The sequence below is a fragment of the Oryctolagus cuniculus genome, chromosome 20 (genome assembly GCF_051225735.1).
Source record: "Oryctolagus cuniculus isolate XC-2025 breed Fujian yellow rabbit chromosome 20, ASM5122573v1, whole genome shotgun sequence".
In the NCBI taxonomy this organism is placed as follows: domain Eukaryota; kingdom Metazoa; phylum Chordata; class Mammalia; order Lagomorpha; family Leporidae; genus Oryctolagus; species Oryctolagus cuniculus.
In genome coordinates this window covers 26,284,109-26,302,878 of record NC_142886.1, presented here as the reverse complement: position 1 = coordinate 26,302,878, position 18,770 = coordinate 26,284,109, and the positions used below count along the sequence as shown (strand labels likewise).

Sequence of the window (18,770 nt, the reverse complement as noted above, 5' to 3'; positions counted from 1 at the left end):
AGAAACAATGTCTAGTGGTGCAGCGGGTTAATGCCCTGGCCTGAAGCGCCGGCATCCCATATGGGCGCCAGTTCTAGTCCCGGCTGCTCCTCTTCCGATCCAGCTCTCTGCAATGGCCTGGGAAAGCAGCAGAAGATGGCCCAAATCCTTGAGCCCCTGCATCCAAGTGGGAGACCTGGAAGAGGCTCCTGGCTCTTGGCTTCAGATCAGTACAGCTCTGGCCATTGTGGCCAATTGGGGAGTGACCCATCAGATGGAAGACCTCTCTCTGCCTCTCCTCTCTGTGTGTAATTCCTTTTTTTTTTTTTTTTTTTTGACAGGCAGAGTTAGAGAGAGAGAGAGACAAAGAGAAAGGTCTTCCTTCCGTTGGTTCACTCACGGCCAGCGCACTGCGCATATCCGAAGCCAGGAGCCCGGTGCTTCCTCCTGGTCTCCCAAGCACTTGGGCCATCCTCCACTGCCTTCCCAGGCCACAGCAGAGAGCTGGACTGGAAGACAAGCAACCAGGACAGAATCCAGCACCCCAACCAGGACTAGAACCTGGGGTACCAGCGCCACAGGCAGAGGATTAGCCAAGTGAGCTGTGGCGTTGGCCTCTGTGTGTAATTCTGACTTTCAAATAAATAAATAAATCTTTTTTTAAAAAAAGAATCAATGTCTATTGTATAAACAAGTGTGTTTGTACCTACATTGGCAAGAATTCTATTCTATAGGAAAAAAAGATTTCCTTCAAGGAAACTATCAATAAAGATTAAAGCAAAAACTTTTGATTATAATCCTAAGTTTTCAAGGGTATGGAAAAGCTACTAAAGTATCTTTCTCTAGAGAGACATTTTCAAACAACAAACATCAGACCAACTAGACAAATCAAGGGATGGAGGATAGGGAATACCAGGGAAAGTGTGAGTCTAATCAACACGACTGACAGGTCTGTAAGCACAGGGACTTTGCCTGTCTTGCTGATCCCTGTATCTGTGCTGCTTATGAGACTGCCCAGCAGACAGCTGGCATCGTTAAGCAGTCTAATCAACACACAACTGAATTCCCTATGAATAAGTGGCAGTCGTGTCTTTTAGCTGCATCTCTATCATTTTTTCCAATATGGTGTCACAGAAGTATTCAAACAGACAGAAAGGTTTTCACCAAAACGCCTACTTCCCAACTTAGGATCAACAGTTGACATTTTACCACTTATACATACATTTATATATTCCTCTATCCATCAATCCATTTAATTTTTAAAGTACTTCAAATCTGCAAACAAGTAGTAGTGCATTTTGCTCCTGGATATTTTAACATGCATATCTTGCTAACTAGAGTTCAATATTTTATAGGTTTTTTTTTTGTGAGCTACAAAATTACTAACAGTGAAATACACACATATTAAATATCCACTTATGTATTTTAACAAATGCCCAGAACTAACCCAAACTCTTAACATTACCATCAGTCCAGAAAATTCCCGTGCCCCTTCCTAATCAATCCCTCCCTTTCGTCCTGTTCTAGATGTTCCATCCCGTTAGTTTTGCCTGCTCTACAAAGGCAGCCACAGAGCAGGAACTCTGGCGTAAAGCCTCAGGCATGCAGCACGTTTTCAAGATTCATCCATGCTGTGTGCCAGGATGCTTCCACCTTTAATGTCGAGTGTAGGCCGCTTTCTGAATGACCCATCACAGTTTATCTGCTTTATGTTGCTGGAAATCTGGGTAGCTTTCTCGTTTCACAATATTATGGATAAAGGTATATGAACAAAGTTATACAAGTCATGTATGCCGATTATGATTTTGTTTTTCCCTTCCTCTGGGTAAAGACCTCAGAGCAGAATTCACTAGCCTCTGGAACGAATGGTCGAGTCTCTGTACCCTCAAGCTGCTGAGGACAACTTACCAGAGTTCTGTTGGCTCCACATCCTCCCCAACATGTGGTGGTGTCAGTCTAATTTTAGCCATTCTTCTGGACATTTAGTAGTATACCATGGCTTTAATTTGCCATTCCCTGATTAACAGATGTTAAGCACTTTTTTTTTTTTTTTTTTTTTTTTGACAGGCAGAGTTAGAGACAGAGAAAGGTCTTCCTTCCATTGGTTCACCTCCCAAATGGCTGCTACGGCCGGCATGCAGGTACTTCTCCTGGTCTCCCATGGGGTGCAGGGCCCAAGCACTTGGGCCATCCTCCACTGCACTCCCAGGCCATAGCAGAGAGCTGGCCTGGAAGAGGGGCAACCAGGACTAGAACCCGGGGTGCTGGCACTGCAGGTGGAGGATTAGCCTATTGAGCCATGGCGCCAGCCATGATAAAGTTTTTAATCTTGTGGAAATCTAACGTGATTTTTTCTGTGTGTTTGCCGCCCACTGTATTGTGTCTAATAACTTTGGCAAAGCACAAAGTCACAAACATTCTATGTTTTCTTCAGGAAGCTTAATAGCAGTAAGCTTTTCTATTTATGTCTGTGAATCATTGGGGTTGAGGTTCATTTTTAGAAATATGATAATGTAGCTGTTCTAGCCCCATTAGTTAAAAAGAATTTCCTTTCCTCATTGGATTACTCTGGGTTTTTTGTTGAAAATCAGACGACGATATAAACATGGGTCTATTTCTGGGTCTCTATTCGATTTCATCGAGTAATTTGCCACGGTGCTGTTTACTGTAACATTTTGGTATTTAAGCCAGGAACTCTTTAAGTTTTTAAGTAATATTTTGGATATTTCAGGTTCTTTGCATTTCCATATAAATTTTTTATAAAGAGCTGAATCAATTTCTATTAAAAAACCTACTAGAAAAGTTGTTGAGCCGGGGCCGCAGCTCACTAGGCTAATCCTCTGCCTTGCGGCGCCGGCACACCGGGTTCTAGTCCCGGTCAGGGCGCCGGATTCTGTCCCGGTTGCCCCTCTTCCAGGCCAGCTCTCTGCTGTGGCCCGGGAGTGCAGTGGAGGATGGCCCAAGTGCTTGGGCCCTGCACCCCATGAGAGACCAGGAGAAGTACCTGGCTCCTGCCATCAGATCAGCGCGGTGCGCCGGCCGCAGCGCGCCGGCCGCGGTGGCCATTGGAGGGTGAACCAACGGCAAAGGAAGACCTTTCTCTCTGTCTCTCTCTCTCTCACTGTCCACTCTGCCTGTCAATAAATAAATAAATAAATAAATAAAAATAAAAAAAGAAAAGTGGTTGAGACTGTACTGAACCTTTAGATCAATTTGAGAATGGATATTTCAATCTCAAAGTCTACCAATTCAGGAGCCCACATATCTCTTCCTTTATTTAGCTCTTCTCTAATATCTTTCAGTAATATTTAACAGCTTTTAGCACACAATTATTGAACACATTTTGTTAAATGTATTCCTAAATATTTTATATTTTAACTGGTATTATAAATGGAATTTTAAATTTTATTTTCCAGTTATCTGTTGCTCATATATTAAAATATCAATTTTATTTTTTCAAGATTTATTTATTTATCTGAAAGGCGAAGTTAAGAGACATAGAAAGAGAGAGAGAGAGGTCTTCCACCTGCTGGTTCACTCACCAAATGGCCACAATAGCCGGAGCTGGGCTGGTCTGAAGCCAGGAGCCAGGAGCTTCTTCCAGGTCACCCAAGTGGGTAGCAGGGGCCCAAGTACTGCTCTCCCTGGCACATTAGCAGGGAGCTGGATCGGAAGCGGAACAACTAGAATTCAAACCAGCCGCATTGCAGGCAGCAGATTTATCTGGTATGCCACAATGCCAGTTCCTAATATAATAAATTTTAGTATACTATCTTGTATCCTAAAAGCTTGCTAATTGCACCTTTATGTTCTTGTTATGTTGCAAGTGTCTTAGGGTTTTCTCCTAACCTGATGATGTTGTCCACGAATAAAGGTACTTTATTTCTTCCCTTCCAATGCTTCTGTCCCCTTACGTTACTACACAGCTCAGGACCTCTAGTGCAGTGTAACTGAAAGCAGTGAGGGTAGATATTTTGCCTGATTCCTGCTCATAGGAGAAAAGTCTTCAATATATTTACCAGCTACGATGCCGGCGACAGATTTCCATATAAGGCCTTTAGCAGACTGAAGCAGTTCTTCTCTATTCCTGATGCTAGTAGTTTTTCTAAAATGTATGTCTTAAAGTTCGTCAGATTTTTTTTGTACCCAATGAAACTCTCTAGTTTTCCCCCAGTAATTAATAAAAGAAATTATATTGGACCAATTTCTGGATGTTAAACAAATCTTGCCTCACTGGGGCGGATTCTTATGCAGTCACATGCATGACCCTTTGTATGTAGCAGTGGGCAGATTTCCCAGTAATCCTATAAGGAACCTGGTGTCTATGCTCATGAAGGATACTATCCTATAATCTTCTTCTTCTTTAATGTCATTGTCAGATTTTGGTATCAGGGCCATACTGGCATTTTAAAATGAGTTGGGAAATATATCTTCTGGTACCTTTAAGAGTTTGTGCAAAATTGGCATTTTTCTTCCTCAAATGCTTGACAGAATTCACCAGTGAAATCAATGATTCTGGAGTTTCTTTCATATGAAGGTTTTTGATTACAAATGCACTTTTCTGGGGCAGGTGCTGTGGCATAGAAGGCTAAGCCTCCATCTGCAGTGCTGGCAAACCATACAGCCACCAGCTCAAGTCCTGGCTGCTCAACTTCTGATCCAGCTCCCTGCTAATATTAGCTCCTGGGAAAGCAGGGGAGGATGGCTCAAGTGCTTGGGCCCCTGCATCCATGTGGGAGACCTGGATGAAGCTCCTGGCTCCTGGCTTCAGCCTGGCCCAGCTCCAGCCATTGCAGCCATTTGGGGAGTGAACCAGCAGATGGAAGACCTCTCTCTGTCTCTTCCTCTCTCTGTAGCTCTGCCTTTCAAATAAACAAAATAAAAAGTTTTTTAAAAATGCACCTTTCTAAACAGATATAGAGCTATTCAAAATTTTCTGTTCCAGGGGGCAGCACTGTGGTGCAGCAGTGCAGCAGGTTAAAGTCCCCGCCTACAGCGCCAGCATCCCATGTTGGTGCCATTTAAGGTTCCAGCTGCTCCACTTCCAATCCAGCTCCCTGCTAATGTGACTGGGAAAGCAACAGAAGATGGTCCAAGTTTTTGGACCCCTGCACCCATGTGGGAGACCCGGAGAAAGCTCCTGGCTCCTGTCTTTAGACTGGCTCAGCTCCAGCTGTTGCAGCCATTTGGGGAGTGAACCAGCAGATGGAAGACACATCTCTCTCCTTCTCCCTCTCCCTCTATAACTTTCAAATAAATAAAATAAACATTTAAAAAACAAAATAAGTTTTCTATTCCAGTTTGTGTAAGTGACCTCCACCACCACCACCCCCCTCCCCCCCCCGCCCACAACACATACACAGGAATTCATCACTTCATCTAGGGTGGTAAAGTAATGGAACAGGCAGCTAGTAACCTTCTCTTAATATCCCTGTCCTGTCTGTAGAACCGGGGGTGATATTCTTTTTTCCATCTGATACTGGTGATCAGTGCTTTCCCTCCTTCTGCCTTTCATTAGGCCAGAGTTTACCAATTCTGCCAGTTTACCAATGAACAAATTTTGGATTTTGTTAATTTCATTGGTCTGTTATTTAACTGATTGGTGCCCTTTCTCATTTCTTTCTTCTACTTTGAGTTACTCTGCTTTTTCTCATTTTCTAAAATGGTTACTAAATCACTGATTTTATTCCCATTTTCCAATGTAAGCATTTAAAACTATAAAGTTCCCCTAAAGCACTATACCAGCTGCATCTCACACATTTTAATGTTATATTTTTATTACCATTTATTTTAAGTTATTTTCTGGGTGCTGGCCAAGGCATAGCAGATTAGGGTACAGCCTGTGATGCCAGCATCCCATATGACCACTGATTCAAGTCTCAGGCTGCTCCACTTCTGATCCATCTCCCCACTAATGTGCCTTGGAAGAAAGCAGAAGTACTTTGGACCAAGTACTAGCACTATGGTGTAATGGGCTCAGCCTCTGCCTGCAGCACTAGCATCCCATATGGACATTGGCTCTAGTCCTGTGCTCCTCTTCTGATCCAGTCCTCTGCTGGGAAAGCACTGGAAGACAGCCCAACTGATTGGGCCCCTGCACCTGCTTGGGAGACCCAGAAGAAGCTCCTGGCTCCTGGTTTCAGATCGGCTCAGCTCCAGCCATTGCGGCCATTTGGGGAATGAACCAGCGGATGGAAGACCTTTCTTTCTTTCTCTCCTTTTCACTGTCTGTAACTCTACCTCGCAAATAAATAAATAAAATCTTAAAAAAAAAAAAAAAGTACTTTGGCTCATGTACTTGGGCCCCTGCTACACTCACGTAGGAGACCCATTCCAGGCTCCTCGCTTTGGCCTGGCCCAGCCCTGGCCACTGTGGTCATTTGGGGAGTGAACCAGCAGATGGAGGATCTCTCTCTGTGTGTCTCTCCTCCTTCTGCAGCTCCACCGTTCAAATAAATAAGCTTCTTTAAAAAAGATATATTTTAATTTCCCTTAATTTCTTTCTTGACCCAAGGATTATTTAGAAATGTGTGGCTTTATTTCCAAATATTTGGGGATTTTCTATTGTTATCAATATCTACTTCCACTGTGTCAGAGAACACACTCTGCATCACTTCATCATTTTAAATCTATCAAGACTTGCCCCATGTGCCAGCACATGTTCTCTCATGCCAGCTTTCATTTGCTTATCCACACCAACAAAAGTCCCTACCAATGACAAGATGAGTGCCAAAACCAGAATAAGAACAGAACCCATCCATCTGTAAATATTCTTGATTTTTTTTCTCTTGTTTTTTGTTTCTTCCAACTTTCAAATTCAGAGCAGTGCTCTAGGAAGCAAATTTATCCTCGACGAAAAACTGCAAAAAACTTTGAACCAAGTGTGAGTTTCATTTGGAAATAAGTTACAAACTTGAGTAATCTCAGTTTTCCCTTGAGGCAATCATAATGTTTTCCTTCTTTAAAGAAAATTATAGATTTATGCTTCAAAGGGCTTGGATGAGAAACCAAGTTCATCTTAACTAACTCTTTTTAAAATATTTATTTATTTTGAGAGACAGAGGTAGAAAGAAACACATTTACTGGTTCACTGTTCAAATACCTGCAATGGCTGGACCCTGGCCAGCAGCAGGGAACTCAATTCACGTCTGCCAGGTGGGTGTGAGAGACTCAAATACTTGAGCCATCACCACTGCCTCCCAGGGTGCACATTAGCAGGAAGTGGGAATGGGGAGCGGAGCTGGAACTTGAACCCAGGTGCTGCACTACGGGACGCAGGTGTCCTAGGCAGCACCTTAACTGCTGTACCAAATGCCTGGCCCTACCTTAATTCACTCTTAGATGGAAATCCAAAAGCCAGTTATAAAAGGCTTCTTTCTTATTGTTATCATGCTGCTTTTAAGGAGTTACGGCACAAAGGAAATACATGTACTGTCTCAAACTCAGTTTAATGAGAAGGCGTGTGCTCAGGTTTAAGATTTTTGTGGTGGCTTGAGTCTTCAGTGAGGCAGGGCCATCTCCACCTGGCCTTCTCAGAGAAGTCTTTATGTGCTCTGCCCAAACTAAACATCACAGGTACTTCGCACGCTCCCAGTTCTACAGCAAACTGTAAGCACATTCTGATCAGCTCCGTAAGACACAGAGCTGTAACCTTCAGGTAGGTCAAGGCCAAAACACGAACTCTTATTTGGATTTAACATGTCAATGGCCTTGAAATGTTATTAACGCTCTGGTCATTCTCACACTGCCAAACAAGAATACCGTTACTTTCAGTTGAAATGACATACTTGTAGTTATGAAAACTAATCTCAAACTTAGTTTGTAAAAAGTAGCTAAGAAATACTTTTCTGATAGGAAACATTCTTATGTTATCTTCAAGTGGGCTACAATGTAAAATATTGGGCTGTCTGTGTGTGGCGGTGCCTCTTGCACAAGGAGAGAATTTCTCAACGTATAGAAGCCAGTTACCGTGTTCTTCCTGTCAATAGGCTTCTTCTTGGGTTTCCCCTACAGAAGGAGAAAGGACAACTGGGTTAGAGAAGGCTATTCTGATGTCCTCTGTTGAGTTCCCACACGCATACTCCTAAAACTCTACTATAGATGTTCCATATGGATGAGGCCATGGAGGGTATCTCTGGGGAAAAGCGGAAGGATGAGTCAGGAAGATTCTCAGAGAGGAGTAAAGTTCTATGAGCTCCAGGGAAGGTCAGGTAAATTCTAGAGAAAAATCCCAGCGACTGCGTGCACTTGTTCAGCTACCTACAAAGCAATCACATGTGTTCCTCACAAACAGCCGTGTCAGAGCAGGCTCCGAGTCCCACTCACAGAAAGGCGCGGGGTAAGGGAACTGTGTGGCCTGCCCAGTGACCAGAGCTTACAGGGCTTCCACGGGAAGCCAGGGTGTGGGTCCCAGAGTGCAGTGCTCGTCCTGCTGGCACTGAACTGTTTTAGGAAAGGAAACCAACATCAGTTCTCATGGGGTTGCCAAAGGATGCTCATCAGAAATGGGTTTTCCACAACTAAAAAACAAAAACCGAACCAAACCAAATCAAAACAAAAAAACGCCATAAAAAAAGAGATGCTCTCCCCCGCCTCTAAACCAGTGGTGGGTTCTAAGCACAGGAACTGAGTGCCGTCCATGTTCAAATGTTTTTCTTTTAGAATTCTCTCGGGGCCAGGGCTATGGCATAGATCAGGCCTCTGCCAGCAGCGCCAGCATCCCATATGGGTACCAGTTCCGGTTGCTCTACTTCCGATCCAGCTCTCTGCTATGGCCTAGGAAAGCAGTGGAAGATGGCCCACATGTTTCAGCCCCTGCACCCGCATGGGAGACCTGGAGGAAGCTCCTGGCTCCTGGCTTCAGATCAGCCCAGCTCTGGTGGTTGCAGCCATCTGGGGAGTGAACCAGCAGATTGAAGACCTCTCTGTCTCTCCCTCTCTCTGTCTGTAACTCTGCCTCTCAAATAAATTAATCTTTAAAAAAATTAAATTGTCTCCTCATCTGGCTTCCTTCCACTTAACACTGCTTTACTTCCCCTAGTTTTGTACTCATTTCTGCATGTGTAGGTCTGTGATTACGTATGTGCCGGTCTGTGGTGGTGGACAGATGAACCTATACAAGAGAGAACATTTTAATGATACTGACTTACATCAACTGATCCCTGTAGTGTACTTTTATAATCACACACACACACATACACACACACACAACCCTCTTAGCTCACGCTGTTGCGTTAACCTGTCCTCTATTGTAAAATGTTGTCATTTCAAAAATGATCACATACCATGTAATTTTTAGTACTGGCTATTTTTAGAAAGAGACAAATGCACTGTAGATCATAAATCTGTAGAAATCGAGTGGAAAGGTTAAATCTTCAACAAGACATTGTCTCTTTCCTTTCCCATGTTTTCTACCGTGCTGATGTCCTGATACTGTCACATCATCACAGGGAAGTTTCAGGATGACTAACGTGTTCACCCAGAAATCCTGACTTCAGTTATTACCACCTGGGCAGCTTCCATCCATCCACTACCTCACTCTGGGCACAAAAACAGTTTACAAGATCCCCAAGTGCTACTAACACGCCACCAGCATTAAAACTACAGCATGCTGTCAGACAGTACGTGAGATACTACTTTCAAGGGCAGGATGAGAAGACAGGGAGTAGTCAGGGAGGGGAAGGGGAAGTAGACAAAACTAACCTAAAAGAGAGGAGCAGAGAATGAGCTTGAAAGTGGTTCTGACAATAACACACTCAGATTTGCAAGAGGGAAAACATCCAGACAGAAGAGAATAGATTTACAGGAAGACATTAGACCACAAACACAATTGCAATTTTTTCAAGGCAAGTTTTCTGTGTATGCCTACCAGGTGGTAGGTTCTTGATACTGACCTAACAAAGCATCTAGTCTTAAGACACACATTGTGAAGTACAAGTTAGTAAATAGGCAATTATAATATAATCGGACTGACAGATACAATCAGATTGAGGGCTGGGAATACCACCTCCTGGTCTGGGCTGCAGAAGGAAGGACATAGCTGGGAGAGTTTAGGTAGGGATGGATTGAAGGCCAATTCCAAGGAAGAAATTTGTGAGGACAAGGAGGTGTGAAAGAACATGTCAGTGTGACCTGATTAACCATGGAATGGAACAAAAGCCCAAAAAGGTATGCAAGAAAATATCTCAACGGTCCTTCTTGGCTAAACAGGGAAATTCATATATTTTTTTAAACCAAGGTTTTTACAATTCTTTGTAAGAAGCAGTTGTTAACTGGGGTGTGAAGAAAGAATGCAGGGACACACCAACATGGATGGAAAAAAAATTCTATCTTCTAACTGAAATCTAGCGCTTCTTCCATATAATGTGGAATTCCATGCTCAGTAGTGAATCAGTGTGACTTCATTACTGAGAGAGATAATATATCTGTTTCAGTGCTTTAAAACTGTCACCAGTTTGTTAAAACACAGTCAATATCTACTATTCTTTGAAATGATGCTGGCTATTAGACCTGCTGCTATGCTAGGTCTTGTTTCTTAATGTATTAACAAAGAAACACATACATTATTATATCTCAAAATTGGAGTTGTTATGCTGCTCCAGGGAAACAGTTCCTCCTTTGGCCAGTGTGGAAGCCTCCCAGCTTCTTGCTCTAAACTCCTTCTGCTTCATGGAAAACCCAAGTATGGAAAGATGCATCCCTAGGCACGTCAGCAGAAACAGACCTATGAACCTGTGACAAAATCCATGCAAATTACCTACTTGAAGCAAATAAATGTCCGTGATTTCTAAGTGTGACCAGACAATCAGTCTGTAGACATACAATAGGAAAATCTAGAAAAAAACAAGATGAATAAATACAACTAATCCAGAGGAATGAAAAATAATGCAGAAAGCAAAAGGTAGCATAAAACAAGCTAATCAAGATGATCAAGGAGACCTGAGGAGATATTGTAGCCATCAAATAGTGCTAAAAAGAAAGCAAAGGTGGGTCTTGGATACTTAAAGTCATACTTGCTAAATAAGAAAGCAAATCGAGCAACCCTCCCTTGTGGCTGTAATGGATAACCGACTGGAGAAGGCCGAAGAGCAATTTAGTTTTAGAAGCAAATGTTCAAGAAATCTTAAGAACTTAAGATAAGAGGTGAGATCAAAAGTATGGAAAGGTAAACCATGTGGAGGCTGACACCCCTATTTGTCTAACAGAAGTTCCACAAGGAGAGGGAGAAGAGGTTGAGGGAACTGTTGCCTGGTTTAAGGACTCAATGCACACCAGAATAATGAGAAATGACAGAACCTGTCCTGGTAAAGCATCTGAACTCTACAGGAACTTAGCAAAAGCTTTCAAAGAGGGAGGGAAAAGCCCCACAACTCTACGCTGTACATAAAGAACTGAGAGTCCATGTCTTTTAAATAAATCCAAAGGTCTCTTTCATCAGAAGCTGTGGTTATTTAATCAATGATGTTTACCACAAATTCACAGAGATCACAAACTGCACATAGTTCCTGATGAGAAATCATGAAATTCTAAGAAATGGCTGGAATCTGGGTATCTGTTTTAAGAATCTTAAAAAATAAAAAATGAACCTTATCCTCAAAATAAGACAGACTTCTCTAAATAACCAGGGCATCTCATCTGACCATCAGCCTGCAAGCTTCACTCGCTGGGTCTCAGTGGTCCGACTGCTGGGCCACTTGAATCTAATGTCTGTTCTGCATCAGTTCCTCCACTGTCCCCTTGTACTGTGATTATCAGTTGTCATCTCTTACAAGTCTCAGTGTATTTATTTTGTGAACTGCTTCCCCTATACTTTTCTGATCTGGTCATTCTCATCTCCTCTGGCTTAGCAAAACAGATAATCTCGTCTGTTTAAAGACATAGCAAAGACAAAAGAATCTTCCCCCAAAAAGAATAAAGTTTAGGGCATCGATTAAGACCACTCAAAGGTTCCACAGTGTAATTTTTGGTTTCTGGAAAGTTCTGAAGTGCTGAGAGCTAATGACAAATTCTGGAAGATGAGGTATTAAGTTTTCTCCCAAAGGTTTTACACAAAGTCTTTTTGGAAGCCTTCTTGCCTTCTTTTGCATATGTTTCTTCCTAATCTTGAGATCTAGTCCTAAATTTGTAAGTTTAACAAACCCCCACCTGTCCTGGAAGAGGCGTGTTGCTAACATGTAGTTCATAGAGGTCTTGTGCTCCAGGTAGGACCTGAAAGACAAAGAAAGAAACATGTTAAGCTTAGTTCAAAAAGAAAAGCTAGAAGTAAGAAACTGAATCAGGCACAGACGTGACAGGTTACTCATATGCTTTTTTTAAAATAAATGTATTATTTCTGAAGAATTAAATGCAAAGACAGTTGCTCAAATTAAAACTAAAATACTAGAATAGCAGCTAATAGAATAAAACGAAAAGAATAAAGAAAAAGAGGAATTTATTTTATTTAGAAAAAGATCACATTTCTTGGATAAATAAAAGGTGATATACTAAATTTAGAAAAGAAATCTGAAAGATAAAAAGAAAACAAAAAAATTATATAGACAAGAGGTGAAATGAAGCTGGGAACGAGACGCATTTAGGACAGGGAAATGTAGATGAGGGCTGTCTGTATTCCTGAACTGGAAGAGTTTTCCATGGCTTTCCCATGTCTAGTACGGAGGCAGACAATTTCTCTGCCAAACTCTGAAAAGTTGGACAACCTGTGCGACCGATTCATTCATACATTCTCTACACATTGTCCAACACTGACCCTGCAGCACAGCCAGACCAGTCCCCTTAGAATCCTTTCCCTCCTGCTGATCCTCTGCTGACTAGACACCTCCTGCCCAAACCATCTCTACAACCTGCTCTTCAAGAAGCAAGTCAGCAGAGGTTCCCTCGTCTGAACCACCCTGGGCTTTGCTGTATACCTGAGGGGGCCATCACATCCTGTCTTGCACAGTGCACTTTCCCCCCTGGGAAAGCTGCATGATGTAATGGGAAAAAAGTAAGATGGAGAGTCAGGAGACCCAGTGACCGAGGACAAGCCACATTACTGAACCTTAGTTTCCTTGTCCTTAAAATAGAAATGATAACAATGACATGCACAAAAGTATTTATAATTACAAAGAGTCACACAAATAGGAGCTATTTTTATCTTATGGATGAACAACTTTTCAAAAAACATATGGTTAATTCTCAAAGGGCAGGAGCCCCATCTCATATTTGTTTCATGCTTCAAAGAAACAAGCATAGTGCTAGGCACTTGGTTGGTAATAAATACGTATGAATAAAATAGCATTCTCATCTATTAGTAGATAAACACATCCTCCCTCCTGCTAGGTGAAGGCCCCTCTCTGCCTTTTGCCCCAGCCTGACCAGGAGAGGTGGAGAACTGACCAATGTGATTAGTCACTTAGGGAGAACAGAATATGCTGCAGAGAGCACCTCTCCATTCTCTCTGAGAGGTAAAATCTCCCCTTGGGAAGTACAGATGGGGCAGTACACAGACAGGAGTGCACCTGCTGTTCCTGTGGGGCCAGGAGCTCCCCGCCTTGCCCCAAGTCTGCCCAGTTCTGAAGTTCAACAGGAAGAATGTTTGTTTGCAGACAGAAGATATCAAGACTATATCAGTACAAAGAAGATACTGTAGTCTCTCTCGTAGTTCTTGTTTTATTTCTCAATTGATTCAGAACCATACCAGTTTTTTTTTTAAAGTATAGGATTCCTTTCAGAAATTCCAACGTTATCTGAAATTGATTGCTTAGAAAAAGGTCCTCAGGCCGGCGCTGCGGCTCAATAGGCTAATCCTCCGCCTAGCGGCGCCAGCACACCGGGTTCTAGTCCCGGTCAGGGCGCCGGATTCTGTCCCGGTTGCCCCTCTTCCAGGCCAGCTCTCTGCTGTGGCCAGGAAGTGCAGTGGAGGATGGCCCAAGTGCTTGGGCCCTGCACCCCATGGGAGACCAGGAGAAGCACCTGGCTCCTGCCATCGGATCAGCGCGGTGTGCCGGCCGCAGCGTGCCGGCCGCGGCAGCCATTGGAGGGTGAACCAACGGCAAAGGAAGACCTTTCTCTCTCTCTCTCTCTCTCTGTCTACTCTGCCTGCAAAAAAAAAAAAAAAAAAAAAAGTCCTCAAACTAAGATCTTGTCTCAAACTACCTAAAAGTGAAGAAATAAGAAATACAAAAATTCTAATTCTTCAAAAACATATCAAAGGATTTACTTCTCCCAGGATGGGCATTGTGGATCAGTGAGTTAAGCTGTCTCCTGTGATGCCCACTTCCCGTATTATGGTATGGGTTCCAGTCCTGGCTCCTCTGCTTCTAATCTGGCTCCCTGCTAAAGCACCTGAGAGGCAGTGAATAATGGGTCAAGCACTTGAATGCTTGCCACCCATGTGGAAGACCCAGGTGGAGTTCTGGGCTCCTGGTTTTGGCCTGGTCTGTTGCAGCCATTTGAAGAATGAACCAGCAGATGAAAGAATGGTACCTCTCTCATTCTTCCCCCCATCACTCTACCTTTCAAATGAATCCTTTTTAAATATTTTAAAAACTGTATTCAAGTTTTATTTATTTCATATATACAGATTTAGGACCATAGTAATACTTCCCACCTTACCCTCCCTCCCACCCCTGCTCAAACCTTCTTCTTCCTCCCTCTCCCATTCCCATTCTAAATTTTTATAAAGATCTATTTTCAGTTTATCATAAGTTAACCCTACACTAGTAGAGTTCAACAACTAGTATGAATTAAAAAAATACTGTTCTTTAACAGTAGAGGCAAGGGCTGTAAACAATCACTGAATCTCCAAATGTCAATTTCACTCCCATACACTACATTTTAGGTACTCTATTAGTTACCCCAGATCAGGGAAAATATATGTTATCTTTCTTGGGACTGGATTCTTTTTTTTTTTTTTAAGATTTTATTTATTTATTTGAGACGTAGAGTTACAGACACAGAGAGGGAGAGACTGAGAGAGGTCTTCCGTCTGCTGGTTCACTTCCCAAATGGCTGCAACAGCCAGAGCTGGGTCAATCCGAAGCCAGGAGCCAGGAGCTTCCTCCAGATCTCCCATGCCATCTTCTACTGCTTTCCCAGGCAATAGCTGAGATCTGGATCAGAAGTGGAGCAGCCAGGACATGAACCAACAACCATATGGGATGCCGGCGTCACAGGCAAAGGCTTAGCCTGCTACACCACAGCACTGGCACCAGAACTGGTTTTTCTAAAAGATGTAATCCTTCTCTCTCTGCAACTCTTTCAAATTAAAAAAAAAAAAAAGAAGAAGATGTAATCTGTACATTGCTTCTAGAGGTCTTTTGGCTAGGATCAAGTGTAAGATGCAATCTGTGCAGAGTTCTTACAAAAACGAGAGAGATAGTTAGAGCTTTGAAGAAAATTCATGTGATGTTTTCCTGTTGAATTTCTAGGTCTTCAGGAGGCATTACTACTAATGGTATATTTTATAAGATAAAGGGATTTCTCTATGAATAGTTATACTTTCAAAACAAAACAAATTTTAAAAATTAGTCTTTTCATTTTTTTAAAAAATTATTTATTTTTACATTGTTTGAAAGGCAGAGAGGGGCCAGCACCATGGCTCACTTGGTTAATCCTCCACCTGCGGCACTGGCATCCCATATGGGTGCCGGGTTCCAGTCCTGGTTGCTCCTCTTCCAGTCCAGCTCTCTGCTGTGGCCTGGGGAAGGCAGTGGAGGAAGGCCCAAGTGCTTGGGCCCCTGCACCTGTATGGGAAACCAGGAGGAAGCACCTGGCTCCTGGCTTCAGATTGGCATAGCTCCAGCCATGGTGGCCATTTTGGGGGTGAACCAACGGAAGGAAGACCTCTCTCTCTGTCTCTCCCTCTCACTGTCTAACTCTGTCAGAAAGAAAGAAAGAGAGAGAGAGACAGAGACAGAGACAGAGAATGAGGCAGGGAAAGAAAGCTCTGTTCACTGGTTAACTCCCTAAATGCCCACAACAGCCAGAGCTAGGACAGGCTGAAGCTAAGAACCATCCACTACGTGGGTGGCAGGGAACAAAGTACTTCAGCCATGATCTACTGCCTCCCAGGGTCGGTGTTAGCAGGAAGCTAGATCAGAAGTGGAGGAGCCTGGACTTGAACCAGACACCCTGACATGGCATGTGGGCATCCCAAGTAGCATCTTAACCACTGCACCAAGCACCAAGCACCAAACACCTACTCCTGGCTTTTTCTTCTGTTCCTCTCAGTTTCAGCTCTGTACATGGACCCACTACCACCTCAACTGAGTCAAAAACCTTGGTCACCACAGGAAGAAAAGTATGTGGACTATCAACAAATGCAAAGATTCTCAATCTAACTAGTGATCACAGAATGCAAATCAATACTAAAATAAGACAGCATTTTACATCCCCTATGTTGACAAAAATAAAGATGTCTGAAAGTACCATTACTGGGCAAAACATCTCTTATGCACAGATGACATGAGTGTAAAACTACATCTTCACTTTCAAAAACAACTTGGTATTACTTTGTCTCCTTAGCATTGTGGTTTTGTTGTTGTTGTTTTTGACAGAGTTAGACAGTGAGAGAGAGAAACAGAGAGAAAGGTCTTCCTTCCTTCTGTTGGTTCACTCCCCAAACGGCCGCCACGGCCAGAGCTACATGGATCCTAAGCCAGGAACCAGATACTTCTTCCTGGTCTCCGACGTGGGTGCAGGCGCCCAAGCACTTGGGCCATCCTCCACTGCCTTCCCAGGCCACAGCTGAGAGCTGGACTGGAAAAGGAGCAACCTGGACTAGAACTCAGTGCCCACATGGGATGCCAGCGCCGCAGACGGAGGATTAACCAAGTAAGCCACGGCGCCAGCCCCAGCATTATCTTTTAAAACTAAATGTTTAACTATCCTACAGCTGTAATTCTACTCCTACATATATGCCCAGGAGATCATACAAAAACTATTTACAGCACAGATGTCCTTAACAGCAGAAGACCAGAAAGACATCAAATGTCCATCAACAGGAGAATGAAAAATATTAACAGAATATAAACACACAGTAAAATACCATAAAGAATTGAAAAACAACGAATAGCTATATGCAACATGCATTTTAGCAAAATAATGCTAAGTAAAAAAAAAAAAGCCATTTTTCAAAAGAACAAGTTCAAAAGCAGCTAAAACTAAGCAATATAATTCCGCTTCTACACATGAGCGGACACAGCAACATGCGTTGCCCTCCTACCATACACAGCTAGAAGAGCGTACATGAAACAAGAATTTTAGACATTAAACAACTGCTGGCCCAAGACTGCGAGCCCTGTCAGGGGGAAATAAACACAGTGAGCCCCACAGCTGCTCTACCATTCTGCAGGGACAGATTAACAAAAAACGGGGGAATTAAGTGCCACCCAACAGTGTCAAAATGAATGACAGAGATCAAGTTCCAGGAAGGAGCTAGATCTTCAGAGCAATGCACCACACAGGAGAGAGCTGTCTGTTGGAAGAAACGCAGAGGTGAGCATCTGGCACAGAGACTAGGCTGCTTGGAACCCAGAGAACTTGGGCTAAATGCCCAGCTCCGCTACCAGCTTCAGATTCCTGCTGATGCACACAATGGGAGGCAGCGATGATGACTCGAACACTTGGGTCTCACTGGAGACCCCCCAGATTGAGTTCAACCTGGCCCGGCCCCAGCTGTTGAGGGCATGTGAGGACTGAAGCGGCAGCTATGTCTACCTCTCTCTCTCTCTCTCTCTCTTCCCCTCTCTCTCCCTCCCTTCCTCGCCCATCTCCTTCTCCTTCTTCCTCTCCCCCTCCTCCTCCTAACCCCAGTCTCTCTGCCTTTCAAATAAAAATAAATATTTTAAAAAAAGCATACATGTGAATATCATCAAAGGGGACCTGTTGAGTCTTTGAGTCAATACAAATCTGCTAAGGCACAGGGCTGAGTAGAGAGCAACTGTCAGAACAAACAACAGTTAAGCAGAAAGGTCAAGTCAGATAATCCCCAGAGCTCAGAGGTCGCAAATTCCGTTCCCTCCAGCCAGAATGAACAGATTTCACTGAACATGGGGATCACGTAGCAGATACCCTAAGAGTCTTAAAGGGCAAATAGATACTAAGACAAAAAGCTATTTTTTCATCTTTTCTTTCCTTTTTATTTCTTAAGATCTGTTAATTTATTTGAAAGTCAGAATTACACAGACAGAGAGAGGGAGAGAGACCTTCCATCCATTGGTTCAGTCCACAAATGGCTGCCATGGCCAGATTGGGGGGCCAAAGCCAGAATCCAGGAGCTTCTTCCAGGTCTCCTACGTGGGTGCAGGGGCCCAAGTACCTGAGTGATCTTTCACTGCTTTCCCAGGTGCATTAGCAGGAAGCTGGATCAGAAGTGGAGCAGCCAGGACTCAAACCAGCACCCACCATGGGATGCTGGCATTGCAGGTGGCAGCTTAACCTGTTAAGCCACAATGCTGGCCCCTAAAAAGCCACATTCAACAAACAAGTATTGTGGCACGGCAAGCTAAGCTGCCACATGTGATAATGACATCCCATATCAGAGCTCCAGTTCAAGTCTCAGCTGTTCCGCTTCCCATCCAGCTCCTTGCTAATGAGCCTGGGCAAGCAGTAGAAGGTGGTCTAGGTATCTGGGCCCTGCCATTCACATGGGAGACCCAGATGGAGCTCCAGCATCCTGGCTTCATTTTAGCCCAGCCCTGTCGCTCCCCCATTTCGCGGAGGAACGACACAGGACCCTGCGCTGTTCTTTTGTCTGCTCGGCCCTTCCCGGGTTTGCTGCTGGTTCTTCCCGGGTTGGCTGCCGTCCCTCC

At 43.6% G+C, this 18,770-nt stretch overlaps 1 protein-coding gene across 26 annotated transcripts in view; it reads right to left on the bottom strand.

Moving 5' to 3' along the window:
* TTLL5 (tubulin tyrosine ligase like 5) overlaps nucleotides 1-18,770 on the bottom strand; it is a 278,203-nt gene that overhangs the window by 163,020 nt on the left and 96,413 nt on the right. For 13 of the 26 annotated variants that reach the window (XM_070065290.2, XM_017349414.4, XM_008272017.5 and 10 more), the window contains 2 exons: nucleotides 12,124-12,186; nucleotides 7,948-7,986 (listed from right to left, as the gene is read on the bottom strand). In XM_070065290.2, the coding sequence (XP_069921391.1) occupies nucleotides 7,948-7,986; nucleotides 12,124-12,186 (102 nt within the window). The remainder of the gene's footprint in view (nucleotides 1-7,947; nucleotides 7,987-12,123; nucleotides 12,187-18,770) is intronic. The other 13 variants (XM_089322397.1, XM_008272019.5, XM_008272021.5 and 10 more) reach the window with 1 other exon arrangement.